The 21,637-nt window shown below is 34.0% G+C and overlaps 3 protein-coding genes and 1 long non-coding RNA gene across 5 annotated transcripts in view; 3 read left to right on the forward strand and 1 right to left on the reverse strand.

Annotated features, from left to right (window-relative positions):
* The window catches only part of Abd-b (abdominal B), a 107,287-nt gene that overhangs the window by 74,289 nt on the left and 11,361 nt on the right, over nucleotides 1-21,637 (reverse strand). The gene's annotated exons all lie outside the window — the stretch shown is intronic.
* Nucleotides 5,969-7,461, forward strand: LOC134199043 (uncharacterized). The gene is made up of 2 exons (XR_009973375.1): nucleotides 5,969-6,327; nucleotides 7,128-7,461. It is a non-coding gene; the product is annotated as an uncharacterized LOC134199043 (long non-coding RNA).
* On the forward strand, nucleotides 8,530-11,333 carry LOC101741315 (uncharacterized). Of its 2 annotated transcripts, XM_021350894.3 has the most exons (7): nucleotides 8,530-8,724; nucleotides 9,040-9,159; nucleotides 9,937-10,146; nucleotides 10,320-10,476; nucleotides 10,549-10,684; nucleotides 10,755-10,875; nucleotides 11,193-11,333. In XM_021350894.3, the coding sequence occupies exons 1-6, from the start codon at nucleotides 8,632-8,634 to the stop codon at nucleotides 10,768-10,770; spliced, it is 732 nt and encodes a 243-aa protein (XP_021206569.1). In that variant the 5' UTR covers nucleotides 8,530-8,631; the 3' UTR covers nucleotides 10,771-10,875; nucleotides 11,193-11,333. The 2 variants fall into 2 exon arrangements, with proteins under 2 accessions (XP_021206569.1, XP_004930578.1); XM_004930521.5 differs by lacking the exon at nucleotides 10,549-10,684 and having other exon boundaries at nucleotides 8,532-8,724; nucleotides 10,718-10,875.
* On the forward strand, nucleotides 12,670-14,960 carry LOC101741543 (uncharacterized). Its single transcript, XM_004930522.4, has 4 exons — nucleotides 12,670-12,831; nucleotides 12,938-13,093; nucleotides 13,902-14,058; nucleotides 14,785-14,960. The coding sequence occupies exons 1-4, from the start codon at nucleotides 12,739-12,741 to the stop codon at nucleotides 14,832-14,834; spliced, it is 456 nt and encodes a 151-aa protein (XP_004930579.1). The 5' UTR covers nucleotides 12,670-12,738; the 3' UTR covers nucleotides 14,835-14,960.

A 21,637-nucleotide genomic window follows, 5' to 3' on the forward strand; every position in this document is an offset into this window, starting at 1 on the left:
TTGCGGCCTTTGCAACAATGAATACAAAAAAAACATGGAGCCAAACGGAGATCGCTTTTCTTCAATGGTTACTTTATATGCAAATTCTCTGCAATAAAAGCGGGAACCCTTCTCTCCTAGCTTTTATATAAAGAGCGCAAGACTTGAATCCGCCGTTTTATGTATTCGCGAATCGACTTCATTTTATTGGTATCGACTATCGATTCGATTCGTCCTCAGTTGAGAATTCGGAAGTAATGCCTGCTATTTCGAGTATTTCGCTTGCTAGCTTCATGCCTATTCGATCGCTATCAAACTTTGATTGCTTCCGATAAAGGATTCATTTATATGCATTCGATTTGTTCCGTTTACGTAACTATTATATCGAAATGACACGAACCGAATACAATTCAATAATGGCGCTCATTTAAAATTCTGAAATCGCAGTATCTTGACAAGTTGATCATAAACGAGTGTACTTAATTAAAATTTCGATCATCTGCTTATTTTTGTGAAAGTAGATATTTCTTTAATAAATTAAAAAAAATTAAATATCCACTGAATTATTAAAACTGTACAAAACAATAAAAAAGGGTGCGTGTACTTATGTACGCGCGTAAGAAGTTATACTTTATTTATTAAATTTGTTTCTTTTTTTTTATTTAAATTTTAATCAATTTGAAAAAAAATCGATTAAACAACATCCTCAAACACGCATATTGGACATCTCTTTTCTTGACATCATATAAATTCGGTAATTCTCGGTACGGTTCGGAAAGTTCACCTGCGGCTATATTCAGACTCGCCAAGTTACGTCGGTCGTATTGTAATGAGCGATTGAGTGGGCAACTTCATTCTGTTAATTTTGCGTTACGGTGCGCGCGCATTGTAAAATTTCACTCTCATAAATTTTTCATAACGCGCCTAAAGAAGTATAACTTCAAAAATTATTTAAAATAATTTAACTCAGTGCAGTGACTAAAATTTAGTTCAAACCAAACCGTTGAAGAGACAGTAATTCACTGCGATAAAAAGCCTATTTGTAAAGGCGCTGCAATTCCAAAATGAAAAAATTTCGAGTAGACATTTTAAGCGGTATTCAGTATTGGAACCATTTGATAGTAATTTCTATTACAGCAATCAGCCCGGTAACCGTACTCGTCGAACTCGGCAAAAAGTTCGATGTGCAACCTAACCCAAACATCAGCTCGCTGAATTTCTCGCCGGATCTTCCCCGCGAGCCACAAGTAATCCTTCATTCCTCGCATGGAATAGTACTCTTTCTCTCCCTCTCTCTACTAATCTCTGGGCCGGGGCTGCTAAGTACCAGCTACTGCCGTGACAGTATAATGAAGAAGTAGTTCTTGGTAGCGCTTGGAACCTCTTTGGTTCTCATAGTGTTTGATTCACTTGTGTGTTCCATGGGGAGAGATCTGGGGATTTGTTTGAGTTGTTCTTATCATCTCCAATTTACCATCACAACACTCGCCAAAGCAAAGGACTTCATCGATTCATACAAGCGCTGTGTTCATCCAAAGCTCCTTACCTACCATACATGCTTGGGCTTCATACCATCATGCACTCCATAGTGTCTAATGAGCGCTATAACATACCCTTCTTCAAACGAAGTTTGAAAAGAGTCCTGAGTGCCCTGTACCACATCAATTGCTGATTTCCATGAGCGTCAATAATCCTTTAAAGTATATTTTTAGGTTAAGCTAAAACGGTTGTGAGTACTGTAGTCCTTTTGACATATTCCCAAGAATTATTCTAGTGTAATTTCATGTAACTAATCTGTATGAGTAAACACCCACGGCCAGGAGATTACATCGAGATGAGGCAAAGGCAATAAGCTTTGTAAATTCACGTTCAAAAGGATCTTATATTTCCATAAAACATACATTTTATGAGCGCATGGCTACCTCTATGCGACCTCTGGATTCCCTTAAGACGCTTCATTTCCAACAAACAGATTTGAAAACAACATTTTAATTCAAAAGAAGTATTCGAAGTCGTTTCGACCAATAGGTCGGTTTTTGTCTCAATAAATGTAATTCAAAAGTAATAATAGCTAGTTCAGATCATGAACATTAATTATTTCAGCAGATCACAAATTAAAATAAGAACACGAGGGACAGTAAATGGCGGAGCGGTTCTCGTACGATCTGCTTTACGAGTTGTAGCTTTAATAAAATCTCTAATAACATTCCGACGAACTGTTTCACGTTACCCGTACCGTTTATCATAGCAGTACCACCACCTACATCTCATAAACTTGATATATGTAACTATCCAATTACCGTCGTCCATTATATTTTCTTCCGTAATCTTTTATCAGATGTGATTCAATCTCCTAAATTATTACACATACGATCTTCGTCTTTTTTTCTATCAATAAACATGTAACTAGAACCGTGCTGGCTACACTATAAACTTCATAACAAACTGCCACATGAGGCCATTTCTTGTGTACATTATGAGCTTTTTCGTTTAAGCCAGAGCGTCTTATAAACAAAAACGAATAATGTTATGCACCTCAAAACCATAACCTGAAATGTACCTTCCGTTTTATCGTAGAAGAGATAATTTTGCGTGAAATATTTTTGAGAAATCAGGCGTTTAAAATAAGATGAGAAACGCCCTTTAGATGTTTTACTTAACTGTTAATAAGACGGAGGTGTAGATATAAAATGCCGACTTACTTGGCTTTAAAAATATATTATTTTAAGATATTTAAAGAAACACTGGAAGATAATTTTTGAATTTAGGTTGTATTTTATGTTCGTTCAGGAAGCACACAATCTGACGCTGAAGTTATAAAATACGAGGAAATGAATTGCGTCTTTAATGAAAATGAAAATTCAAACAGAATATTTCTGATAGTCTATGTGAATTCTGCGAAACATAAAAGTACATAGGTACTATTATAGTTCAACATTTCATCGCAATAAACTAAGTTAATATTCCAAGTGGCACATTATAATTACACTAACTTTACATACTTGAGTTCTAGTTATACATTGACAAAAACCACATGGCGTTCCTTGTTAAAGATAAATCTGCTTTAAATTACGCTTTCAAGTGTTCAAGAACAAAAAATACTGACTCATCAGATATCATCCACACCGGTGGCAACACAATCACTTACTTTGTAACCTTAAAGTAACTCTTATTTAAACTTTATACATTCCGTTATGTTTTAGCAGGAATCCACTCCCATACTATATATACATTAGTTGCCTTCCGCTGTTCGTAGCTGTTTTTTTTTTTAATTTTTCTAATCTATCACAAAATAAAGCTCTATACGTATATTCAGTAGTTAACGACCTGTCGTTCATCATATTATGTTGCGTGAACACTGAAAACTTGTATCTAGATTAAATCTGCCACTGAAATTGAGATGTTATTCTTTGAACGAACCTTAGCTTGTAAAGCATTGCCATCGCATTTCTGACAATTGCAGTGTCGCAAAACGATAATATCCAAAGCCTTGTGCACAGTTTGATAGCAATATAAAATATGTTCGGCAAGACTCGTTCTTATTACGACAATGTTGTTCGGAACATCTAAATTACCTATTGACCAGCGGTCAGTGTTCGTGAGTTATAGTCGCATAAATTAACTTCAAGACACGCCTTCTACTGGAATTAGCCACGGAGCCCTGTTCAGACTTCAATTATTTGCTATAAAAGCGTTTACACCAAAGCCTACTTGATTTTTTATTTCACTGCCAACGTTCGGAAGAACGTGGCAGGTCAATATGTTATCGATTTAATTGAACAGATTTTTTCGTATTACACCAACAGATTAAGGATTGCATGAACAAAATATGACCATTTAATGTTCATTTTTCTATGTTGACTGACTTTCTGGATCATAAAACTATGAAGTCCTATTTTTAATCTACATATTTTTATTGTGTCATATAAGAAAATGAGCTCACGCCCCTGTTAATGTTAAGTTACTGTATTCGAAAGGGCTACCATAAGAAAACTTGATGCAAGAGGTAGAATTAAGAATTGCATTTTAAAATGAATTATAGACATTATTGCTCCTCATCTTGTTAGTATTTTTAATGATTGTATTAGGTGTGGTGTATTTCCTGACTTAATGAAACATAGTAAAGTGATTCCTCTTTTTAAATCTGGTAGTACTGATGACCCCTCTAACTATAGACCTATTTCAGTACTCCCTACGTTGAGTAAAATTTTTGAAAAAATTATTTTGACACAACTTTTATGACATTTTAATTCAAATAACCTGCTTCATAATAAACAATTCGGGTTTACCAGGGGTCGCTCTACAACTGATGCAGGTGCTTATCTAGTCAAAAATATTTTTAAATCTTGGGAGGAATCGCATGATTGTCTTGGAATTTTCTGTGACTTATCCAAAGCATTTGACTGTGTTGAACATGAAACATTGGTGAGGAAACTACATCACTATGGTATTAGGGATGGTGCATTGGAACTTATTACTTCCTATTTATCAGGACGGATACAAACAGTAGATGTGAAAGGTAATAGATCTTCAGGCACCTTGTTGAAAATGGGTGTACCTCAGGGTTCCATTTTGGGTCCTTTTTTATTTCTAATATATATAAACGATTTACCTAGTTTTATTGAGTCCCGACACGAGGTCGTATTATTCGCAGATGATACATCTTTATTATTTAAAATTAAACGACAACTACAAGTCTATGACGAAGTGAATGATGCGATTTCGTGTGTGGTTCATTGGTTCCGTATCAATAACCTATTATTGAATAGTAAGAAAACTAAATGTATTAAATTTACTTTAAAATGTATTAAACCATCTTTAAATGTGAGACAAGTGGATAGTGATGTAATTGTTTCTGAGGAATCATTGGAGCTTGTTGAGTCAACCGTATTTCTTGGTATAACAGTGGACTCCAAACTGCAGTGGGGACCTCATATTCATAAATTGGCGAGTAAGCTCAGCTCTGCAGCATACGCAGTAAAAAAAATTAGAATGTTAACAAACGCGGACACGGCTCGTTTAGTTTACTTTAGTTACTTCCACAGTGTCATGTCCTATGGCATTTTGCTATGGGGCAATGCGGCCGATGTAGAAATGATATTTATTCTGCAGAAAAGAGCTATACGTGCTATTTATAACATGCACTCAAGGGAATCCCTGAGGGAGAAATTTAAAGAAATTAAAGTTCTCACTATGCCATCCCAGTACATTTTTGAAAATTTGATGTATGTTCGTAAACATATTGAGGAGTTTCCTAAACAGTCGGACATACATAATAGAAATACTAGGAACAAACACAAGCTTGTTGTGCCGATGAGTAGGTTACATAAGATACGAAATTCATTCGGGTGTTTGTCTGTGCGCCTGTACAACAAAATCCCACATGATGTTCAGAACCTACATATACATAGGTTTAAGAAAACTATTAAAGAACATCTGTGCAATAAAGCTTACTATAAAGTCAATGATTATCTAGAAGATTGCACAAAGTGGGAATGAGTTGCTCGCTCCAGGCATTTCAATATTGTAGTAATTGTTACGTTATAATACTCAGTGTAAAAAAATCATATTTAAAAAAATAATAATATTAAAAAATAAATAAATAATAATTTTATATGTAAAAAAAAAAAGACATGCCCGCTGAGTTTCTTGCCAATTCTTCTCAGGACGGAGGCTAGTTCTTGTGAATTGGCGGTAGTTCTTTTGACGTTCAACAAGTATGTACTTTCATTTATGTTGAATAAAATTTTTTTGATTTGATTTGATTTGATTTGAATATCTCACCATCCTAACTGGATAAGTACATACGTTTAGGTTTTGCTGCAAAAAAAGGATAATTTATGGCACCTACCCTTGCGACTTTATTTAATTATATGTTACCTAATTAAGACATTCGACAATTAAAGCATCCTTAAATGATTAATATAATATATCGTTTATATAATTATTGTAGCTAATCCAGATTAACATTTCGATCCTTCCAGTACTCAGCATCAAACCTCACCTGTTTTCTACTGTACATATAGAATACTTAAAAACGTGTTCAAACACACGTTTAGAGACGAGATAATCGTTTTTGAAATATACAAAGAAAGGTGGACGGTAGTTCCATAAATGAGTGCAATAGGAAAGCAGGAAAAAATTGTGGAACATCGTACATCAAACACCCTGAAATACCACATAACGGTCACGACCACTCTATCAAGAGTGTATCGATTAAGAAGAGTCTAGAATACGGTTTACCTATTTATGAAAGTATCAAAAATGTCCGACATTATTCCTAAATAGTATTTTCAATTATGGTCTTTACTGAAAACAAATGAAATTTGATTTGAGTGGTTTTGTTAGGTATGTAATATTTTGTGTTATACATACTTTATTACCTATTGAAGACCATTTAGAGATCTCAGTTGATTTCCACGTCTTAAAAATATACGTAACGTAGAAAGTTCAATAATAAATACAAGCGAAGGTTGGTGGAGCATGTTTCTGAGTTTCTTAATTAATGTTGCAAGAAGACATCACAGGAAAACTTTTTTCATCACGCTCAGGCACCGTAATGAGCACCCCCCGCGGCGTTACATCGTAAAACAACATACAACTTAATAAATAAAAGCTGGATTGTAGAAGATTTATCTTGGGGCCCATATTGCGATTCCGTGACTCGAGCCTGAGTCGTGTTTTTGCTACGTAACCGCGAGTACAAGACGGCGGCGGCACTAAAAAATAGAGATATACATCATAGGTTCGGTCCGCCTCTCGCATTTACAAAAGTCTCCATATGAAATATTTTGACGTTTCTCGGTAGACACGCCACATCGGGAACGAATGAAACACGCGGGTGTTCATTCGTGGAAACAACCTTGTTATTTATCGTGTGTAATATTAAGATATCTATCATGTGAAATACAAAAATTAATACGGACTATATTGGGTCGGTTCACTCCGATATTGTTTAATTTCGGATAAAAAAATATATATTATGAACTACACTACATAAATTCTTCATGTCGTGTTATAAATATAAAAGTCGTTATCATCAGAATCAATTTGGCTACGAATAAAATCTTGTTTTTCTCGCTATATTTCCATAGAAATTTTGAATAAAAATTTACAATTCTTGTTTGTTTATTCAAGCCACGTTTCAGGTCGCAGGTGATGTGAGAAGATACACGACGGTCCAAGTTTTATTGTTACTCCCACTCTGCGAATTGAATTTGAAACAAGCGAGTAACGATCGATACTAGACACCTACTCGCCGTGAGGACGGGACATCCGAAGCTCATCTAAACAAGAAGTTGTATGAAAACAAGTTTCTAGCTTAACGGCTTAGCTACACCAGTACTAATGTAATAATCAGAATTATTTGAACCTCTAAGAAAAAGTATGATAAAATTCATCTATTGAAACTATTGTATTTCTGAATATTCTTTACTAGCGGTCCGCTCCGGCTCCGCTCGGGTCAACAAAAATTCAATGATATTTGATTTGTTTTATTTTTAAAAATAAAAGAACACTTATTGCGGCATAACTATCATAGTTAGACACATGCTGTCGCGACATTTTTTGTAAATAATAATGTGTTCTACAAAGTCGTAGTACATTATTTTATTCTATCATCAATAGTTTTCGCAGGGCACGCTATGTAAAGAAGGTAATTTTTTTTACACCTTGGGTTACATTATTGGAGTTTTAGTAAGGATCCCTAATTTTTTCTAAAAAAGATTATAGCCTATGTCACTCGGGAATAGTGTAGCTTCCAAACAGTGAAAGAATTTTTCAAATCGGTTCAGTGGTTTTGGAGCCCATTCAATACAAACAAACAAAAAAATCTTTCCTCTATTATATAGATATATAGATTGATAAAACTTCAAAATTTATACTGTGAAATAGTGAGTGCTTGATTAATAAAAATATTTCGATATTTTAAATTGTACATTGTAGAATGCACAATCGTGGAATTTTCGTCTTCTGTACTAGTTATTGGATTATCCAAATTAACTGAAAAATTAAAACATTTTAAAAGCGTATTGAAATCTAGATTTAAAGTAAAGAGCCTAATCTCACGAATGGAATAGCTCTTTTTAAATAGTCCTAAGTTCTTTAAATCCTAACAAAAAAGTTTATTTCATCAAATTTAATTTTGTTTTAGGGTACGGCTTCAGACGTGGTTTATCCGTTGCTATTATCTTACCCATTTTATCTCCAATGTAATCTTGTTAAGAGTCCCCTCACCCCGCACCTCCTCGCTCCCTCAGCACCGAGGGAAGCAATAACGTTGAAATCCCCGGTTTTTGGCGCTTAAACTAAGCTGTGTATTAACGGAGAATCCTTATCAAAATTAGTTTTTTCTACAGTAATATAATGCTAGATTAATTTTGTATTCTCTGAAGCTGTGTACACTTCAATAAATGTGATCCGATTCGATCAAAACCACCAAAGTAGTTAATCAAACTATTAAAAATTGACAATTAATATTCTTGAAAAAACTTCTTGAGTAGATTTCTGTCAAATTGCGTTCTGACCACTGAAGTATTCCGACTGATTCAGACTTTTTAATATCAGTTGACATTTCCAATTTTCATCAATAGATATTTTTGCTATGAATCAAAATATTCTATTTTGTTAAATTTTACTCCTTTTTTTATTATTATGCCTCTAAATAAAATACCTTGTGTGGATAAATGTTGCGGTTGCATAAGCGATTTAAAAACGGCTGCAGCTATTATTGCAGTGCTCGGAATTGTACGTGTATTCAATTTATTATTAAATTAACCTATAAGTTACATATAATATTCTTCTTGAGCAAAAATTTACGATTTTGATGTACTAATTACTGGCAATTGCAATGTCTTATCATCTATTCGTTTTTTTTCAGCAGACATAAGATCTACTATCTTAATTTGTGTATAGAAACATAAAGCGTACTTATTTTATTTGTTATAAATAAAGAGATATTAGATCAGAAAAATAAAAAATAAAGTCATAAAAAAGTAATAATAATAAAGAACTAAATGACTAAAATATTTTTTTATTATCAATTATGAAATAATATTACAGGTCACAAGTCCATCGGTGTCTTGGGCGGTTGTCAGACATTCATACGTTATACGAGTATCATGCTACGTAACGTCAAACGAAAATAGAGCCGATATTATGGATATCAACCTGAAAAATATCGTAAGTACATACATATCGGTACAAGTTATAATTCTATTAATAAATAAATATAAATATAAATATTTTACTAACAATCACGCCACGTTAACTGGTCCCGTGATAAGTTCGTAAAGAACTTGTGTTACAGGTACCAGATATCGGAAATAAATGTAAGATTTTTATTATACACATATATATATTTAATATACATCCATAACCCTGGAAAAGACATTTATATTTATCATACAAATATCTTCCCTTGGCGGGATTTGAACCCACGACCCTCTAGTGTAGTGACCATGTCACTTACCACTACACAAGACGGACGTTATATTTGTGATTCTAACATATAATTTTGATAATAATTTTGTGATTCTCTGAAATGTTTGCAGTATCGATTTAACTCTGTGCAGTTAAAATCTAGCTTTTCTTTGTTGCGGTTAAGCTCCGTGGTACTGTTAAGTGGTTGGTCCATAGACTGCCACATTGAGATAGTTCTAAGATTCTATTGCATTGGAATAACCGCTTTAGTGCCCTCCATAAAAAGTCACATTAATTATATCAATCCCTCCGCATTGACTATACTCTCTACCATCAGTACTCAAGGTAGGTATTACTGGGAGGAGTAGAAGAAGCTGGCTATGAAAATATATAAAAATATGACTAACTATGGAGACCCAATAGCGGCAGTAGCTCCAAGAATGCGTTGTTGTATTTCTTCTGTATACTTATATAGGTAATATTCATGATGACGAATAATAGATGATCCATCTTGTAAAATTCTCTTGCCTCTTTCAGATTAGTTTCGGATTCGGTGCCAATGCAGGATTAGGCCCATCCTGTCTTGGTCCACTTAATGATAACAGTACAAAATCATTTTTACGCATACGGACTGATCCCGATAAATCACCATTCATTGGAATGGTAAAGAACATAGGTTGGGTTGTCTTCGGTGTTGACGTAATATTTTTGATATGCAGTGTTTTATTTTTGAGGAAGATTTTCAAGGTAAAATAATTGAATTTAAAACAAAGTCATATAAAATGTAAACGTGTTGATATCCGACATCGCATATTGAGACTAAATTGTTATAATTGTATAAATACTAAGATTAGGACCTTATTAAGTTTGTAATTACTTTAAATAATAATAATAAATCATTAATTGGGTTTCTTTTCCAGGGTGCTGATAAGAAAGCTGCTAAAACATTCATATATTCTGGTTTACTAGCTGTTTTTTTATCATTTGTTTATGGCTTGCTGTATGTTATGGCATGTTTATCAATTGGAGGAGCATTTCCTATTTTTGAATTTTTTTTTGCATTCGTAGACCTAATTGGTAAGTTTAAGACTAATTTATTATCATTTAATATTTTGGTTACTAGCAACCATTTCACTATTTACTTTTCAGTGTTGGTCACTTGGCTGTATTTCATGATTGTAATAAATTCTTTTATGAAAAAATCTGCTACTGTGAATACTAACAGCTATAGTTTCTATGGAATGATTTATTCATTTGAGGAATACATTTTGAATTCATTCTTTAGGTAAATATTTACAAGTACTCACAATTTTTTCAGTTTGGATCTACTTTTTAATAGTGGTTAATTCCTACAGACGATTGCCTAACTGAATGATGAGTATGCATTAAGTGAACTATTATGACGAAATAGAAAGTGTATTCTCAAACGTGAGAATGAACAGTGCTGTTATCAAATCATTGCTGTCCTAAAACATGGTTAGAATTTATACTAATTCTAAATAGTATTATATTCGAATATCTCTCTTATTAAATTCCTATGCTCACTTTGATATATTTTGATGAAGTGTATATTTTATTATTATATTTAGTTTTCTGGCTAGTATTAATCATTTCAGCTTTTTATACTTCTAGAAGTACTAGCTAAATAAGAATAGTAATTGATTGTGTGCTCTCTGATATCTGGGGCATGATAAGCTGTTCTAATGGAATTCCAATAAAGAAAAATTAAATTTTATTTTATTTTATATTAAATTAAGTTTTAGTTTTTGATTCAAGTTATTGACTTTTTTCAGATTACAGTCTGCCACATAATTGTGTTTTTGCGAATCACTCACTGACAGCCAATATAGTGAGGATTCAGGATCAATGTAAAAAAAAACTTTGGTAGAATTTAAATGAAATATTTATAATATTAAATATTTTAAACATTTCAACTGATGTTTTTTTTTTATTATAAGTTTTTAGTTCTAAGCTTCTTTTTGGAACACGTTGTTCTTTACCATCAAGAAGGCACAAAATTTACGTGGATTAAACTATAAATTTCCTAAACACAAATATAACGCTAGAAAACATGCTATTATGTTTCTGGTATTAAGGAGATTCCGGAGCCGACAGACACTCGTTTATTTATTGACTGTCCCACTCTTCAAAGCCTGGCTGTTTCGCGGCAGAAATAAACATGGTGATACCTACGCGGGCTTATATTACGCACTACGACCAGTAACTACGCATACTTATACGTTTTATGAGTTCGATTAACATTATTTTATTTTTCCGTCCTAGAAGTGGTACGTGAATATGTATTCAAGACGTATTTCCTTAGAAAAATGGGTATAAGCCTGCGAGATTTGAGTATCGCTTCATCACTTCGCTTGATATTAATAGACCAGGTGTTATTTAGCTGATTATTTCCTAAAATCTCGCTACTTCATGGAGAAAGCGGAACTTATCTTAGCATTCATTTTAATTTCCAGCAATAATTTCAGTTGAAGCTGTTTTCCGTCGAAAACATTAATATAATATTGAAGGGGACTCTCCAATATTGAAGGGGACTCTCTTTTCAGTGAGAAAAAGAAATAAGTTAGTTCCTTTTTAGATTGTCGGAAAACGTCTTAATTACCTGAATACTACGTATGTAGGTACATATGTACATACATATGTATGAACGATATATAATATTTAAAACAGAGCATATTAACTACTGAAGTAAAAGATAATCAATGATCTATTTATTCAAATAAAGAATAAAATTAATTAAGTGGCCTTTAAAAAAGATTTTTTAAATAAACAGCAAAAAAAATTTAGTATCCTTTTGCTTAAAAGGAAAACGGTAATAAAAAAACTAAACATTTTTGTTTCATATTAAAATCGATGGTGACGCTATCGGCTGTATGTGTATATGTATATGTTGTATCTAGTATTTTATGCATTAAAATTGGGTAATTTAATTTAAATTAAATAATTTGAATGGTCTACTAAATTTATTGATAAAAATGTTTATTTGTGCATAGTCGTTATCTTTATGAAGGTTGTGTCTTTGAAAAACTTGTATTAGTAGCAATTTTTCACTCCAATCGGTTCAATATTTAAAAAACCTAAAATTATATATAGTTTAAACTGTTTCGACTGTGAAAATGAAGGAATACTGAGATGATGATACCTGAAATAGACTGATACACCATTAAAATGTTTATAGAACTTCTTGATTATTCTGTTAGTATTATAATTTATCCTCTATGAAAGCTCTTTTGTTATATCTCCTCCAAAGAGAATATAATTGCTTCGTTTCAGATAAAGTCGTGTCACGTCAATTTTTGAATTCTATTTTAGTTGAAAAATATGTCTATTTTCGATAGTTTACCAAATGTCGACAATTTCCTATTTTGCATCAGCTTAAAATGGGGAACGGTGCTCATAGCAATTTTGGGTATAGTAAGTGTTAAAAAATTTAAGTGTCTGTTGTAATATTCTCATAACTACTAAGCTTTATTTCAAAATAATCTAACTACTCGACTAATCTATGAGATTTGTTTTTCAGCTGAGTTGTTCCCTCGGTGTTGTTTTTCACCAACAACACCATTGCCTCGAATTAGAAAGATATGCTGATTATATAAAATACATTAAGTATGTGATAGTCATAGCTGAACTATGGCTTTTCGTTACCAGCATTATACTTTTAATCGGTATTTGCATGGTTAGTACAAACACGAGTACATATTACCTACATTAGAATATTATCAACAGCAAACCCTTACTTGGTTCCACATTTAAGTGTGCTTAATTATTTAAATTATAAATTCAGAATTTAAAAAAGTTCTAACTACAGGAATTTACCTAATGAAACATGAGCAATAGGCTTTTTTTACTTTACGCTATCGTACCAAATCTCACATTTATTTAAGTTCGAATTTAAATACAAATTTATGCAATCTTTTTAACTATTTAGTCGCTTGTGCTAAAAATTTATCCAAGTTACTAGCTGACCCGGCAAACTTCGTAGTGCCTCAATCGATAAATAAAAGACCTTAACTTTTGTGTAAAATAAACTTAAAACAAACAAAAGGAATCCGTCCGACGGGGGACACATCAAAGGAAAAACAAAATTGTCATTTTTATTTAATTCCGAGCATTTTCATATTTATCTACCTTTTGAACCTTCTCTGGACTTCCACAAATAATTCAAGACCAAAATTAGCCAAATTGGTTCAGCCGTTCTCGAGTTTTAGCGAGACTAACGAACAGCAATTCATTTTTATATATAGAGATTGTACAAAATCACATGCCTTTTCAATTTCCACATACTAAAAAAAAAGTTGTTCAACCCACATTCCAGCGCTTCACACGACTTCGACTTTCCAGACATACCTTGATATACATGGTATGATTAAGCAGCGTATTTAATTTTATATCTTTGTAACGACTAATTCCCTAGCCTTAACCCACTATGTATATCTCTTGCTAACGTAATGTGATGATTTTTTTTTATTTTTTTGTTATTTCAGAAAAAGCCACAAACAGCAACATGGTTCATGTACGCGGCAGCGTTCACAGCTCTGACAGTGCTCGTGCTAACCATTGCTATTGTCACGTTGACGAAGATGAGCATGACCTGCTCCGTCCCAATTGCACAAACAGTAGTGGCTGTTGTTGGATTATTAAGTGAGTTTAAAGTAGCATAAACTAGATGATGACCGAGCTTTGCTCGGTTTTTTTTTGATAACGCCATCTTGTTGTGTCTTTAAAGCGGTTAGTTGCCCTCAATTAAGAAAAATAGTATTATTATTCGCCAATAGATGTCGGGAAGAGTTGATTATTGAAAACCCGAATAAAACAACATTTTCTGAAAATAAATCGTAGCTAGATCGATTTATCGCCCCCGAAATCAACTGTATACTAAATTTTATGAAAATCGCTGGAGCCGTTTCCGAGATTCAGATTATATATATAGGTATATATATACAAGAATTGCTCGTTTAAAGGTATAAGATAAATTATTATTTAACAAAGAGACTGTTTCTTCTGAAGAAAATCACATCAGAAGCTGTTCAGTCGTGTTTGAAAATTAATAACAGCCTGATTTATTTCGGTTTCTGTCAAATGCTAATGACTGTATCTACAAATCTTTAAAATCTTTCCATCGAAATCACGTAGAAAAGTTTCAGTATTATATAAATTTAGATATTGATCTAATTTTTAAAAAATAAGGTTTAACTATAACTTTGCCCCTAACTACATAGTTTTCTTAATTACCTTTAATATCAGATGATTTTCGCAGAAACGATTTAACTGTAGGATGACTTTTTAAGAATACTATGCTATTTAAATAATAAGTACTACTACAATACCTTAGTATTATTATTAAAATTTCAACCTGATTTTTTTCAGTTTGGGTGTACTTGATAATCGTTGTGAAGAGTTATCAAAATGAAATGTAACTGAAAGGTAAAAAGGCAGTACAAAATGACTCGCACTGCTAAAAATTTAAAGACGAAACTTTTTTGTCAATTCATTATTTTTCATAGCACACAAAAGTTTTTAGCAATAAAAACGTTACCAATTGCTTTTTTATCTTATTTCAAAATGCCTTGAAACAGTCCTTTAGTTATAGGTATACTAAGCCATAAATACATTGTATATATCAGAGCAGATCAGTCTGAACCTAATTTTCGTAGTTTTCAAATTTAAAGATGAAATAAATAAATAAATATAAAGCTTATTATTATGGAAAATATTATTATGGAAAAATATATATTCTATTATAGAAATTTCAGCTCGTCATTAAAGCGACATTAAAGCTTTAGGCATTTTTGTGTGAAGCTTAGCTTTTGGCGGTATGGCCTAGAATAGCGCCACCCCATCTCTTCCCGTGGGTGTCGTAAAGTGCGAGTAAAGGGTTAATCGGAAAATGGGCAGTAGTACTATCTGAGTATTATGCCGGTGACCTGTCGCCATCAACAGACATTTACTCCAGCAAATACGTATCGGTTGCGGGCATAGTAAGTGTGTAGCAGTCCTTGAAATCTCTACGAGCTCCTACAATGATCGAATACCAGGTTATATGTAATCTCATCCTCGATACCTCCTTATTATTCATAGGTACATAACACATTTTTATCATGCATTCTTTTCGTTTACTGTGAAATCTTTGAAAACATTTTCGACTGAAAACTATCAAGTTTTTTAATCTCACAAAAGACATCGGCCCAAATCACGAAAAATTACCGAAATAAGAATTAAATAAAACAATAAGCTCTCCTTGATCAAACTCGGAATACATTCTTAAATCAATGAAAGACAATTTTTACAGAATTAAATTTTATTTCAGCGGTTGAGTGTATTGCATATAAAATAATAACCCAGTAAGAATATATACACATTAATCTCCGTTTTATGTACGTGCGGGTGACTCGTGTGATAAGATTGGTATTTTGGAAATGTTAATTAAAGGGTAACATAGGTTCAAAGGGAGCCGCATTCATTAAGTAAGATCCTGGCATCAGTATAAATGTCATTCGGTTCAGAAGTTTTAATTATCGCATCCGATGCAGACCCACCGCCGGGAGAGTCTCGTAAAAGTAAATATTTCAAACTTAGAGGTTTTTGCTTAAATTTGAATACGCGGTGATCAGCGCGGTGTCGCCTCTTTGTCATACGATTTAAATTAGTTTTTTTAGTTATAAAATTTCTCTTACATTAAATAATTAAATGTACAATGAATGCACTTAATTCTGTACAATTATGTACAGGAGATGTATGGAGAACATCTGTCAAGGCTTTAATAAGCAAGGATTCCACATAACCACGACTGCTGTGCCAAAAGCAACCGACTATGATGATGAAAATGGTGATAGGACCTCTTGTGAGTCCGCACGGGTAGGTACCACCACCCCGCCTATTTCTGCCGTGAAGCAGTAATGCGTTTCGGTTTGAAAGGTGGGGCAGCTGTTGTAACTATACTGAAACCTTAGAACTTATATCTCGTGGTGGGTGGCGCATTCACGTTGTAGATGTCAATGGGCTCCAGTAACCACCTACCACCAGGTGGGCTGTGAGCTCGTCCACACATCTGAGCAATAAAGAAATATGTATGTAGGTCCGCATAACTACTATCAATTACATATAGGCATTATGTATTCAAACATTTGAACAAAAATACTATATCAAAATTATAAACAGAGCACAAAAAACGAAACGCCCAAGGCAAATCCAAACAATACGAAAGGAACATAAAATATTTTGGAATTTTCCGAGAAAATATCTTTGTCACGTCCCGTCCCCGGCGGAACGTAAAGCTGTATAAAAGTTAAAAGATAGCATAAAGAAAGTCTCCCTCAGATAGCGTTTCTACTTCGGATGCCTCTGCTCGTTTTATTACTTGGAGCACGTGACACGAACAGCGATCCTTTTGAATTTTCTTAGATATAGGTATATATGAGGTTTGTATGTATTCTTGCTACTTGCATTCCAATTGCTTTGAAATGTTTCGCTTGAAATTTTGGATATATATATAGGAGTTAGAACAGATGTTTGTTCAAGAATATAACGCATGTTCTATAATAATTACAATTTATTTTTACGAGTCAACCACAATTTGCAATAGGAGAGCAACTTAAGCTTATAACGATTTCGAAAAAAGGAATTTCTCTACTTTGCTTCCTTAGAAACTATAGCACGAATTCCCTCACTCACTAGAGTGACGTATGACGCATGCACGATAGGTGAGATGGCATCACCGACCCGGGTGGGCTCGGTTCCATCCTAAAAATTTTCCAATTTGAACAGAATACATAACGTTTTTACTTGATATTGGTATGCGCAGTGTGTTGATTAGATCACACCAGTTATGAAACTAAACATCTGAATAATTCAGCTGAAAAAATAAATTTCCGATGAACAAGCTACCTATATAACTTTACGCATAACAATGCGGGAGGAATGGGTAAAGTAGGTACAAAGGTCTGCCGTCCCTCGGGCGTTATTCATAACCGACATTAAAACACCCTCTTTGTCCTTAGGAAACATTTCCAACGTAAAGACGTACTCTGTTTATCTGCGTACTTACGTAACTATGTTGAAATGTTTGTTCTAGAAGGGACATTTCCTGTTTGAAACTCGAGCTTAGGTTTAATTTTAAATCTACCTATTTGTTACTCTTAATTAATATAAAGTAGGCATTCGAATCTTCGAAAATAATAAAATAAAAATTATAAAGGCGACATTTTACCGTAAAACTGGTTTGATGATGATGTATTTGACTATGATGTATTTCTTTTTTTTTTTATGATTGAAGGATTACTGGTGGCCCGGAGGCCTTTCCAGTTTCACCAGGACAGGTGGGCGAGCAAAGGCTCAGCCAAGAGGGGTGGGATTTGCTAACAGCTACCCGAGCGCCTCCGAAGGAGACCTAGCAGCTCAAGAGTAGCTGCTTCGCGAATTAATCTACTACCGGATCGGAATCGCGACCCGCTGAGAAGATCCGGCGAGAAACTCAGCGAGCTGATTCATAGGTTAGGTTGCACGGCGAACTCTTTGTCGAGCTCGACGAGTGCGGTTACCGAGATCCCTAAGCCTGCTCCTAGTGTTAGAGCTGAAGGCGACTAATGCAAAGGTTATTGGATCTGACGGATCCGTAAGGACGTGTCTAGGGCGTCGACGGTGACTGGCTCCTGCGTGATCAGGATTCAGGGAGTAGTCAGCGGCGGCAACGATATATTTCTTCTTCAAGCTCTTTGAAGGTCCACAAAATGAAAGTTTTGCTGACTAAGATAATTTCGTGCTAGTCTTATTAGCTTACTATTGGTTGGTTACTAGCTTATTATTAGTTGTCTTGATTTGAAACAACAATGAATTTAATAAAAAACAAATTGTGGTTAGTAGTGGTACGGATCGAAGAAGTAAAATAGTTGAATGATCTAGAGGAGACCGAATCGGCATACCAGTATTTTGATCATTCACTGATAGACTATTATCACAGATAACACGAAATACATTAAATAACATGGCTTACATAATTATACCTGAAGAAAAACGGAAAGATCATGAAAGAATTAGGAGATAACGGCATAAATAGATAAGCAAAACGTTTTATTAGCTATTAGGTAATGGGTGCATCACATAGATGTGTCAAAATCCTTAGAATATATTTATAATGTTGTCCCTGTTGTTCAAAAAAAGGATATTTGATTCAAGTAAATAGTATCGTAACTTATATGAAAAATTTAGATGTGCTGTAATTTTTACCTAATATTAATTGTAAGTTGAAATAACGAACCGTTCCCGATAGAATTTGACAATTCAACTTTAAAAAAATAATGAAATTTCACTTGTTGTGAGCGACGCGTTCCACGCCGTCGGTAAATGCCGTCGGCTCTGATTCCCGAATAGGTGGACGCCACAGTTCATTTACCCAACAAAATATATCCACTAATAGTAAGGTTACTGAAAGTACCTACAGTACTTTTCTGTTTAGGTACAACAAAAAAAGTACAGATTTTGTTATGCAATAAACCATAATTTTCTATGCTGATTTTTCTTAACCTTTCTTTTTTTTTATTTATTGCCTAGATGTGTGAACTACCTCACAGCCCACCTGGTGCTAAGTGGTTACTGGAACCCATAGACATCTACAACGTAAATGCGCCACACACCTTGAGATAGAAGTTCTAAGGTCTCAGTATAGTTACAACGGCTGCCCCACCCTTCAAACCGAAACGCATTACTGCTTCACGGCAGAAATAGGCGGGGCGATGGTACCTACCCGTGCGGACTCACAAGAGGTCCTACCACCAGTAAAACTTTTCTGGGCTCTCATCCTCCTGCTAACGGTATAGCAGTCAAGCGTTTTAATTTAGATAAATGAGGTAGCTGTTGAGACTGCCTTTGCTGTGACCAGCGACTTTGCTTGTTGTATAAGCTGTTAAATAGGTACTATATGCCACGAGCACTACTGCTTATTAGTCATGACATCAATTAAAAAATTCATAAAGTAGGCTGGTATTTATTTAATATGAAATCCATACTACAGAATAGCTTTTATTTGCGAAAAATGGCGCTCTATTCTATCTCTTATCTTGACGCAAGTGATTTATTTATTAAATCTTGTTAGTTTATGAATATATAAATTTCATTTTCAAGGTGATCATTATGAATCCTAAATGGTCAAGTTTTGAATCTAAAATATTTTTTTATTTTTTCGTCAACCGGTTTTATATCGGCACGGCCTTAGCACAAATTCGATGAGCAGTTTCTATGCAAAGAATTAACAAGATAGCATATTTTTTTCCAACGTAAGTATTTACATAACTAACACACAACATTTACTACTACGCTCAACAAATAAGTATATAAAATAAGCAAGCCTAGAACAAGTTTCCTGTACTGAGCAATAACAAATATTATAAGAAACAGTTTTCCTGGTGGTAGGCAAATTGTGGCCCCGATATTATCTACCGCTATCCTATCTAATTTAGCCGTGAAGCAATCAGTTTGAAAACTGTAACAACCGTTGTAAAATCCCATTAAAACTCACAATTAGTTTAATTTTTTATTTATTCAACTTCTCGAAAGTAGCTTTCGTAAAGTTCTAAGTATCAATTCTACAATACAACAGCTTCCCAACCTTCTAAAACCGGAATGCATTGCACTTTCGCGGCAGAAATTGGTAGGGTGCAGGTACCTATCATTTCTCATCGGAATCGTATCAGCACTGGGAATAGAGCACTTCGTGAACCCATACTAGTTAGTTAATCTTGCACTCCGGAACGAAGCGCCACGAGTGATTCTTAGTCTATTGCGAGTTTTTAACTTGAAGCCTTGAAAACGGAAGTGACAGTGACAGTGACATACTGGTGGTAGGACCACTTGTGAGTTCGCGCAGGTAGGTACCACCACCCCACCTATTTCTGCCGTGAAGTAGTAATGCGTTTCGGTTTGAAGGGTGGGGCAGCCGTTGCAACTGTACTTGAGACCTTAGAACTTATATCTCAAGGTGGGTGGCGCATTTGCGTTGTAGATGTCTATGGGCTCCAGTAACCACTTAACACCAGGTGGACTGTGAGCTCGTCTACCCACCTAAGCTATAAAAAAAAACTAGGGACATCGACTTACATCATCTAAGCCGCAAGATATCCAGTACTATTTATGAAAAATAACTAGTTAATAGTTTTAAAAAAACACTTATTATTTTTAAATTGTGCAACAATTAAATGCAGATTTAACAAACACAAAATAAATAAAATATGTGTAAATGCATTAAAATGAAAAACGCCATCTATCTTAATAAAGAGTAAAAAAATGTATAAGAGCGCATGCGCGTACAAAAATGGCCGCCAATCAATACTGCCACCATGTTCCCTCACACCCTAACCATTTAATGTCGCAAAATTCAATTCAAAATGGACTTTAACCAGTTAACATAGGAGTCACAGGATGTTACCCAGATGATAAATCTTGTCCCTATCTTTTGTTTGGTGTAGTGTGCTATGGATTCCACCCGTGGTTTATATATATAAGAAAACGTATACCTATATAGATGTTACAGTATAGATCACTTTCCGTACATTTTGCTTAGCTAGATATATTTAGGTTTCGTTGTGTAGTTATTAGTTTAATCAACTGCTATAGAGTAGGATAGATATAATTTTTTTATAAGTAGGTTTTACATATTATCTCACGTGCTTCTTTTTCTCTTTTAAAATTTAAGATCTTAAGTCCGTCAGTTTATTTTTATTGTTAACAAATTTTTTTATAAGTAGGTACCTGTAGTAGGACGTACTACGTACAAGTTTATTTCTGCTAACTAACAGCCATATGCTTCGGTAAATAAGATGAGACGATCGTAACATAGAAATTTAGAAATTTCCGCGACATGTCGTATAGATCGGTAATGTGTTGCCCATGGACTTCAGTAACTACTTGAGATTATGTTTGGTTGTCAACTTATCTATCTATATACATAAATAAAAGCTGAGAAGTAAATGCTAAGCAAAACAGGAATCCAATTAAATCTTATATTAAAGTAAATAACAAGCAACAAATAGGATGCACGTTAGTGATGTTTTATGAGGTCCCATTTCTTAATGTACTAACTAATGTAATGTATGTAAGAGTGATGACGAGATATTCTCACTAAGGATTGATAAATCATTTTACAACTACTTTCAATGATTCACTCTAGGGTTTTCTCCTGTGTAATGGATGTCGCTTTTAAATACAAGACCATACGCATTCAGCTAGACAA

Source organism: Bombyx mori, chromosome 6 (genome assembly GCF_030269925.1).
Source record: "Bombyx mori chromosome 6, ASM3026992v2".
Lineage (NCBI taxonomy): Eukaryota > Metazoa > Arthropoda > Insecta > Lepidoptera > Bombycidae > Bombyx > Bombyx mori.